Consider the following 10,217-nt stretch of genomic DNA (forward strand, 5'->3'; position numbering starts at 1 on the left):
TGTGCTGAGCGATGAAACCGACATGGTACTCCTAATCAAGAGTAGTAAACAACTTGATTCAGATAGTAGATTAGCTTAATCGATACTTGATAAATTGATTTATCTTAAGTTAATGAGTTGGCATTGTTTAAACAAGAAATAGGAAGTCTTTAATTTCTAATAGAATGTCTAGGATTATTTTTATCTTGATTCTATTTCTGGTTGCACTACTAATTTGTGTCTAAATTAGATTAGTATTTGCTTTGAAATAATTAATTTGATAACAATATTTATTAATTTTGACAACCCCTTAGGTTCAGTCCTCAAAATACTTCGTGTATTTTGTTATAACACATATAAATATTACAATTGACCTGTCACATTTGCAGTAGAAGTCGCTTGCTTTTGTTTTTTCTGCTTATTAATTCTATATATTTTGTGCTTATTTTCTCTAGATGGTGTTCATACACTATATCGCAATCAACTACCTTTATTTCTATTCTTAAATCTCATTGAATGAAGCATAAGGCAAAAATCGACCAAATCGTCTCTACTACAAAACCAAGAATGACAGCCAGAATTGAACACTCAAAACAAAACAAAACAAAACTCAGATAACTCTACGATAAATCTACATTCACTACATCTTCATGAAGTTAATGAAAAGTCACATGTCGTAGGGAGGGCGTAGCCTGTGGCATGCAAAACACTTGACTCCCTGCTGGTTTAAGAAAAATTACATACTGTTATGATGTTCGTCATTACCGACCCGTTACCCGCTTACCCGATTTGGACTGACCCAATCCTCTTTATTTTAGTAGTAATCGCTTGCATAGTTCACTTACATGAGTTCGCACGTGGTGGGTTCGCATCATCGTGCAAGCGAACCCACACTCAAGGGACACGTGTTAACCTTAGAATAGGGTACATGTTGGCATGCATAAGGGCCTACTTAAAACGTCATATATAGAAATTATATCATATAAATAGGAAAATTAGCCTCCTTGAGGGAGAGACTCACAAAAATACTCAACACATTCTCAGCCTCTCTCAAGAAACAATTAAATCACTTTAATTCCTTAGTTAAATGAAAAATTTTATAATCTATCTTGATCTATAATATAATATGTCAAACTTCACCTTGGTTGTAAGTGCAAGCTTCATGAAGCAAAAGAAAATGGGAAGGGAACCAATTGACATAAGATAAGAAGAAGAGCCAAAGTGGTTTTGGAAATTCTAGTTCTTCGCTTGAGAGATAACAATAAGTCGATTTCAATTTAGGACTGTTTTAATTAACTTAATATTTAATATTTTCTTAATTATTTTAAATATATTTCTATTTTATAATATATAAATCAGTTAAGTTAATTCAATAATTTATATTTTCATTGTTTTAAATATATATTTTACAATATATTTTAAATAAATTGGTGAATTGACTTAATCGACCGAATTAATTAGTGTTAATTCAATTCACTTACATAAATTATATATCATATAAATCGGTCGATTCAATTATTGTATATGATTATAGGTTAAGTTAAAAAAATCGATCGAATTAATATGATTTGGTGTGTACAAATAACCATCGTTAAGAACTGAACACTTGGCTGACTAGAATGAAAGTATCCTAAAAATTTTAGATGACTAAAATAAAAACAACCTAAAAGTTGAGTGACTGATTTACCCATGATAAGAAAAAAAGTCTAAACATGATTGTTGAATGTGTCAAAGTGATTGGCGCTTCAATTTTATTAGTGGAAGGGAAAAAAATTTGGGTGACGAAATTATAAGAAGTTTTTAGATGACTAAAATGAAAATAATCTAAAAGCTGAGTGACCAACTGGGGTGTTTTACCCATAAAAAAAAAAATCTAAAACATGGTTGGGGAAGGAAAACACTTCGAATTTTCAGTGTCGATATAAAATGGTTTTCAACTCATTGGAGTTGCAGGGGATCGAACCCTGTACCTCTCGCATGCAAAGCGAGCGCTCTACCATTTGAGCTACAACCCCATTTGCTTTCATAATTTTAGTTTCCCTATAATATTTTAAATACTTGGATTACATTTTAGGCAGGGACGTCAATTGGGTGGATTGGAAAGAAAGAGAGGGAAGAAATTATAATATATATATATATATATTCATGTTGTATTATATTTAATTTCCAAGTAATATTTAATATTTTTGCATCAATTTATTTTATGTTTATAAATTTGTTAATGTGATTCAATTTATAAAAAAAATTGTGTCTAAAATTTAATACATAGCTATAGATTATACATTTAAAAGTTTAGACAATAATACATGTTGATTCACTATTATATTTAGGATTCATGTTCCACCAACTAGATAAAAAAAAAAGAGTAAGTTTATATTTGTTGATTGAGTCTTAGCTCTATTGACATCGGTATTATTATCAGTGTAGGAGAACATGGATTCGAGTGCGCTAAAGCGTATTATTCTCCTATTTAAGGGTTAAGGAGGAACTATGAGTAGTTCTAGACATTATATCAAAAAATAAGAACTTATTGAGATTAATGTTCAAAAACTTATATTTAATTTTAATTATAATATATGTATTTAAATATTAGTTTGCATGAAAGTTGATTTAGAATCCGTATTCAATATTTCTCTTGAATTTTTCTTTAATTTTAAATAATCTATTTAAACTTTTTCATGAAAATATATTTAAACAAGTTAATTTAGACAAATTTGTATTATTTAAATTATTTACTTTTAAGGATTAATTCAATGATTACACAATTAAGTAAATTTATTTCGTTTTCATGTCTCCGTATTTTAATTTTTAATAATATTTTGTTTTAAATTTATCACATATTTTACATAATATATCTAATTTATTTAAATAAAATATTAAAATAATAATTTTAATATAATTAAAATTCAAATTTTTATAATTAATTCTTCAAATCAGTTTCTTCTTTAATTTAGTTATCTCTCATTTCAATATCAAATTTCCATTAATAATATCATATAAAATTCTTATTATTAAAAATTTTGTTAATAATTTTTTTTAAAAAGTAAATAATCATTTAAAAATAAATATTAAGCAATAACATCTTAATTAAATTTACAGTAATTAATAATAAAACAAAAAATATATAAGAGAGAAATATACAATTTTTAAGAAAGAATTGAATAAGTCTATAATAACTAACGGATGGCGCGGTCTCCCTTTGAAAACCTCTCCCTAAACTTTGCTCCTCCATTAGCTTTCTTCTATAAGAAATCATCTTCTTCTTTCCTTTCTCTCATTCCCTTTTTTTTTTTTCTTTTCTTTTGAAGTACACTTTCTTTTTTGAATTTCTATCTCAACAATGTCTTCTTCAGAAAAGGAGAGAGAAACTCATATTTATTTAGCTAAACTTGCTGAACAAGCCGAACGTTATGAAGGTAACGGAAATTTTATTACTAATAATAACGATGAGTTTTCAAATAGAGATGGCAAAATTTAAACATTTCTATAAATTTGGTAGAATTTTACATTGCAGTGTGCTGAGAAAGTGTTATTTTAAAATTTTAAAATTATTTACAAGTTTGAGTTAATTTTCATTTATTTAGAGTTTAAATTTTGAATCATTTTAGATTTAAATAAATTTTATTTAAATCATTTTCAAGGATTTTTCACTTTAATATTTTATTTTAGTTAAATCAAGTTTGATGCTAGATCATTTTATGATAAAAAAATCTAATAGATTATGGATAAATTATTATAATATTAAATTAAAAATTATTAGTGAAAAGCAAAGAGTAGTGAATATAATGGCATCTATAGTATAGTATGTGTAAACTTTAGTTCGGCTGGTAAATACAAAACTTAAGTTGTATGTTTAAGTAAACATTACAAATAATAAAGCCTTAAAACATAACATAAAATAAAATGTAAACATTTTTGAAAAGAGGTTACAACAATCCCTTTCTTCTCAGAAGAATGTAGGAAGTAAATTTCATTTGAATGCTACTTAAACCTCTCTCATTTAAATGCTTTTATTTGTGTTTATAATAAGCCTGAGTCAATTATTCCTATTGTTATTGTTGAGGCTAATGGATCTCCACACAGTGTTTTAATCTAGTTCATGTTTTCTAAAAAGAAAAGAATACTTGCCTCTATTTTATGCTACGAATGGCGGGATGGCTAGCCCCTATTTATAAGCAACCCCAATCATCCACATGGACCGTTAGGAGCATTTCTAGTCTAAAAATCTTGTTCTAAGCAGTTTAAGGCCCTGTGTGGCTTATTTAAACAGACAACTCAGGACGCCTCTAGACCCTTCGCAGGTTCCATAAGGCCTCCTCCCACACCATGCGGGCCTACTAGGTGGCTTGTCTCAAGCATCCCTCTTCAGTTGCACACTCTCGGCAGTTATGTGCGGGCCATGACTCTGACACATGCTCATTTTCAACATCCATACAAACAAGAGCATAGAGATGGATAAAGCAATCTCTACTATTGCCCTCCTCCATAGTCATCCCTTAATTTAAGTTGTATTTAAGATTGGACCAGCAAGTTTGATATTTTTTTTCTTTTATCTCGTGCTTTTGGTTTTTGGATGTGAGATAGAAATGGTGGAGAGTATGAAAAAAGTGGCGAAACTTGATTGCGAGCTGACGGTGGAAGAAAGGAACCTACTGTCGGTGGGATACAAAAACGTGATCGGGGCACGAAGAGCCTCATGGCGGATCATGTCTTCCATTGAACAAAAGGAGGAATCCAAAGGGAACGAAGAGAACGTGAAGCTGATCAAAGGGTACCGTCGAAAAGTAGAAGAAGAGCTTTCCAACATTTGCACTGACATTTTGAGTATCATTGATAAGCATCTCATCCCTTCATCTTCCTCTGGTGAAGCCACTGTTTTTTACTACAAGATGTATGTTTTCCTTTTTCACTTTTCATTTTAAATCTTTCACTCCGCTTCCTCATTGCCATTGATACTGCATATTCCATACACTTTTACTCTAAGGTATAAGTCTCAAAGTCTTGTCTAAGTTCATATATATACTAATAATTTGATTCTGATTATAGTTATTTGTGAATCTAAACTTCTTGGATAAAAAGTTCAATACAGTTTTTATATATATTAAAGCAATGGGATTCAGGAAAGGTGATTACTACCGGTATGTTGCTGAGTTCAAGACAGATCAGGAGAGGAAAGAAGCTGCTGAGCAGTCTTTGAAAGGTTATGAGGTAACTTAATGTTTAGTTGTTTACCCTCTTATCATATAAAAATATCCATAATTTGTTTATTGGTTAAATTTTGGTTTTAATCCCTCTATTTACTCCAATTTGAGATTCAATCCTTTTATTTTAATTTGGTATAAATTCATCTCTTTACTGAATCATTTAATGATTTCAGTTAAAATACTAAAGTAGATATTTGTTAATAACACTCATTTAAGCATAACCATGATGAATTGGAAATGTGTTTTTAAGAAAAAAAGGGTAAACTAATATTTTAACCCGAACTAGATTATGTTAAAATAAAATATAAGGATTAAATCTCAAGTTTGAGCATAGTAAAAGGGTTGAACAACAATTTGACCTTGATTATAATGTTCTTCATTTCTGCAGACTGAGCTGTTTTTTTTTTTTTTTGATTTATTTTTACTAAAAAGGCTGCTTCTGCTGCTGCAAACACTGATCTTCCTTCAACCCATCCAATTCGTCTGGGCCTTGCCCTTAACTTCTCTGTGTTTTATTATGAGATAATGAATTCACCTGAGAGGTATATATTAAGTCTCTGTCTGTCTATATATAGTATCGGTGATATATTTGGTTATAAATTGGGAACGTGCAGGGCATGTCATTTGGCTAAGCAAGCATTTGATGAAGCCATTTCGGAGTTGGACACTTTGAGTGAGGAATCATACAAAGATAGCACCCTAATTATGCAGCTTCTGAGAGACAACCTCACCCTCTGGACCTCTGATTTGCCTGAAGATGGAGGTATTGTCTTGTTTTCAACTGAAAATAGCTTCCTTGTACTCCCACATCAACTTCATTTAGGATCCTTCAAACTTGAATATACCTGTATATGAAACTCACACACAAGTTGGAGTAAACATTATTGAAATAGCAGTGACATAGGACATAGTATTTGATCTTTTCCATGCTGTCCTATTCAAACATGAAGCCTTTTGGTTACATTGGTATGTTTGGGAAGCATTGTCTTGAGACATCTAAGGACTATGAATTTTGATGCAGGTGAAGACACCGTAAAAGGTGATGATACTAAATCTGTGGCCAAATCTGAGGCAAAAGCCGAGGTATAAGGGCTTATCACTTGCCACCATTTCTTCTTTTTATTATGATTTCATCATATTATGGTTTTCATCCCTCTAAACACGGTCATTTTACTTTAATAATCTCATTTTAACTATTCCACTTAAAATCCCAAATTTGAGCATAGTGTAAGGATCAAAACCATTATTTGACCATTATTATTGCTTACATTCCTCACTAAATTGGGTTTTGCAGAAACATTGATAAAGAAAATCTGGGAGCCAGAATTTGGGGGGGGGGGGGATTCAATGTTTAAAATTTTCTAGTACTCTGTGTCTAAATTGGCTTCTTATAACTGTTCTTACAAGAGGATTGGATCAACCAGTTTAGCCCTTTTACAATGCTAAACGATCATTTGCAGTACAAAAAAAAACCAGATGATGAAATCGATCACTTGAATTTTTATTTTTGTTTTAATTTAATATTCTCTAATATGAATTACTTGTTGAAATTATGGATATTTTTGTTTTTTGTTTTTGTTTGCTTTATATTGTATTGGTTTCCCTTTCCTTTTTTTGACTATATTTGGTGTCATATTATAAGCTTCTATTTTCAAGTACTTATAGGTTGATGAATTGAATGTGACTTTATGAAAAGATAGCAGCCTGCTGATTTTGAGATTACCCAAAATTGGAAAGTTGAAAATGGTTTATTAGATGTGAGAATGGTTTTATTTAGTGGTAAGAAGGGTTTAATGATTATGTATCCTGAGAGATAATATTAATTGGGTAATTAAGTTTGGTGAATAGAGAAAATAAATGTTATAAAACATATACTCTTTAGTTAATAATTTTATTGAGCTAAATTTCAAATTTAATGCCACTATGAACATAAATTACTTTTAGAAAAACCTTTAAATATTAAAATTTGGCATTTATATTAAAACATATAAAATTAGCAAGCTGCAATGAAAAGATATTATTAGATCTATCAATTTAATTATTCATGTCCTACATTTTAGGATTTCTTAAGTTTAACTTTTAAAATATATATAATTTATTAAAGGACGATATTTTGATTCATGAAATGTAAAATTATTAAAATAAAATTTTGATTATCTAAAACCTTATTTATTAAATTGTCTTCATTAATGATTTTTTTTTTTTTTTGGAAATATGAGATGTTATAAATGGAGAATGAAAAGGGAAATGGGAGAAATTAAAGGCAAAGCTAACAGGGTTTACCCAATATAGACAACTCTATCTCCATCAATATAAGGAGATATATTAAAAGATAAAACAGAAATGAAAGAAGCAGGGATATTTGCTCAAGAGATGCATATAAAAAAGCTACCTGCCCTTATTCCCACTTCATTCACTCAATATCAAGCTCACTTTTCAAAGCGATACAATCGTTTATAACCGACCCAAACTCAGAACGGAACCATGGGGCTGATCAACGCATTGTACACCACCATGCTCTCCAGCTCCAGAACAACCCTTTTCCATAGTATTAAATTGCGGTGGCAACGTAACGGAAATGGAAGCTATCGCGACGCAATATCAGCGCAACACATCAAAGAAATTGCGTCACAATTGTTGCTATTAAAATCCGTTATATAATGCCACAATAGTTATTAAAAAGTAGCACAACGGCGCATCAGCACCGCAGCAGGTCGTTTAGAGCTTTGTTTGCTTAATTGCAAACTTTATTACATCTAATAATCAAATTTAAAGCTTCTATAAACTAATGTTGGAGTTTTTCAATGTTTAGGCTATAACGGGATAACTATAGTAGGCAACTACCAAGATAATCAATGGCCAAAGATATGTCTGTGGGTCAAAAGAATAAAAGAATCAAAATGAAAACAAAGAATCATTAGCAGTATGATAGTAGCAAGCATGAAACTTGTAGACATTGTGAGAGACTTGAAAACTAAGTTCTACAATAAAGCAATTAAAATGATTAGGTTTCATATTCTTGAAAATTAAATAAAACTCATAAACGTAGACAAATCTAGATCATGTTTCATATAAGCTACACAATTTTTTTTTTTTTTAGTTTTGAACTTTTGGTAGTATACCAGATTTTGGCAGAAACTGAGAATGTGGGTATTGAGTTTTCTTTTGAATTATTACAAAATAAAGTTATCTGAAATGGAATGAAGTGACACTATCACATGCTTTGTGTAAGAATAGGAACTAGTGTACGTATATATATTCTTTCCCCCTAAAATTCAGCTGAAAGCTTTAAAGCAAAACTTGTAAAAGGTCCAAATTCTTATTTTACATTACTACTGAAAAACATTTTTGGCTGAAAGAGCAGGAGTATTGAATTTCAAATTCTCTCAACATTTCAAGAGCTATTTCTTCTGTTTTCTATTTCAAGAGTTGTGTTCTTGAGTTAATAGTGAGGAATCTACATCATCTCAACTCATTTGTAAAGCAAGAAATACAAGTTATGTAATTATTATTTTGTTTATTACTTAGTTTAAATAATATATTTGTCTTACTAGTTGAATTTAGAGTTGCTATGTAATTATTATTTTTACATATTTAATTAATAATTAGTTATATTTATATTGAATTTTATCTGAATTTTTGTAAATATTTTGTACTGTTAATTATAAGTTTTATATTTTGTGAATCTTTTGTATTATTCATTATAGGTCTTATAATTTTTCCATTTTTAGTTTTAAGTCTTAATAGCAGTGTTTCTACTATTAGAGTTTTAAGTCTTATTATTTTGTTTCATTTTTAGTTTTAAGCCTTATCATTTTGTTTCATTTTGGTGAATATTTTTATTGTTAGTTTTAAGTCCTATAATTTTGTTTTATTTTTATTAATCTTTTACTAGTTGGTTTGAACTCAAGTAATGATTAATAATAATTTTCATGCAGATATAAGAAAAAATGCCACGTTCAAGAAATAAATAAGATGCTGCTCCTAGTGATGATTATGGTTGGAGGTGGGGAGAACCTGTTGAAGGTAATCGTAATAATGTCAAGAGGAATAACACGGTTGAAAGAGCATTTGGCTGCAAAAAAAAAAAAAAAAGGAATGTAGTACCTTGTCCACATGTCTTGGCAAAAGTTAGAAAAACCATTCCACAACAGCTTCAAGAATATCATAGTGAAAAAGTTGCGAAGCAAAGGAGGAAAGAAGAATTAGAGGAAATAATAAGATTAGGAGACCGTGTAGACTATGGTGATAGTGGTGATGATGATGACAAAGAGTTAACTATCACAAGACGTGAGAGTATGAGATCTCAAGTTGAAATGGAAGAAAGGCAACGTCGAAGAGTAAGAATCAATCAAGATTCAGTTTTTGAAATTGGAGGAGGTAGTAATTCTGGAACTTAAGGAATTAGACAATCATTTAGTGTTCGTAATTCTGAAAGAAGTGGAAGGGAACGTCAATGAACTAATTTGGACTCTCCTAGAGCTAGATTAGCAAACATGGATCCTGTTCTTGAAAGATCAAAAAGTTCGAAGCAATCAAAACTTAATTCGAGCTTTCTTAAAAATGCAAAAGGTAAGCTAGGGAAAGCAATGTCCAAGTTGATATTGCATGAAGCTTTACCTGCAATTCTTGCAGAGTCACCATTTCTCCAACCTGTACTTCAAGTTGCAGCGAAAGTTAGAAAATTGGTTAGGGGTCCTTCAGCTTATGAGGTGACAAGAGTGTATTTGGAAGATGAGTATATACAAGAATGAGTAAATAACTTTAGGCCTATATGGGAAGAAAGAGGGGTGACCATTATGTGTGATGGGTGGAAAGGGACAACTAATCAACATATAATCAATTTCTTGATTTATAGCACAAGAGGTACTATTTTTAAAAAATCCATTGATGCTAGCAGTGTTACCTCCCATACTGCTGAGTATTATTTTGGTTTAATGGACAAAATGGTCTATGAACCCGGTGAAGAATTTGTTGTTTAGGTTGTTATAGACAATGAAGCAGCTATGAAAGTCAGCGGTCATATGTTGATGC

The 10,217-nt window shown here is 30.3% G+C and overlaps 1 protein-coding gene and 1 non-coding gene across 2 annotated transcripts; one reads left to right on the top strand and one right to left on the bottom strand.

Moving 5' to 3' along the window:
* Window positions 1-1,921: 1,921 nt before the first annotated feature.
* TRNAA-UGC (transfer RNA alanine (anticodon UGC)) lies at window positions 1,922-1,994 on the bottom strand. Its single transcript has one exon. It is a non-coding gene; the product is annotated as a tRNA-Ala (tRNA).
* A 2,444-nt stretch (window positions 1,995-4,438) lies between these two features.
* On the top strand, window positions 4,439-6,623 carry LOC105781817 (14-3-3-like protein GF14 iota). Its single transcript, XM_012606338.2, has 6 exons — window positions 4,439-4,870; window positions 5,100-5,187; window positions 5,616-5,725; window positions 5,798-5,946; window positions 6,205-6,266; window positions 6,478-6,623. Exons 1-6 carry the CDS (start codon window positions 4,566-4,568, stop codon window positions 6,484-6,486), a joined length of 723 nt encoding a protein of 240 aa, XP_012461792.2. The 5' UTR covers window positions 4,439-4,565; the 3' UTR covers window positions 6,487-6,623.
* The last annotated feature ends 3,594 nt before the right edge of the window (window positions 6,624-10,217 follow it).

The sequence above is a fragment of the Gossypium raimondii genome, chromosome 13, assembly GCF_025698545.1.
Source record: "Gossypium raimondii isolate GPD5lz chromosome 13, ASM2569854v1, whole genome shotgun sequence".
In the NCBI taxonomy this organism is placed as follows: domain Eukaryota; kingdom Viridiplantae; phylum Streptophyta; class Magnoliopsida; order Malvales; family Malvaceae; genus Gossypium; species Gossypium raimondii.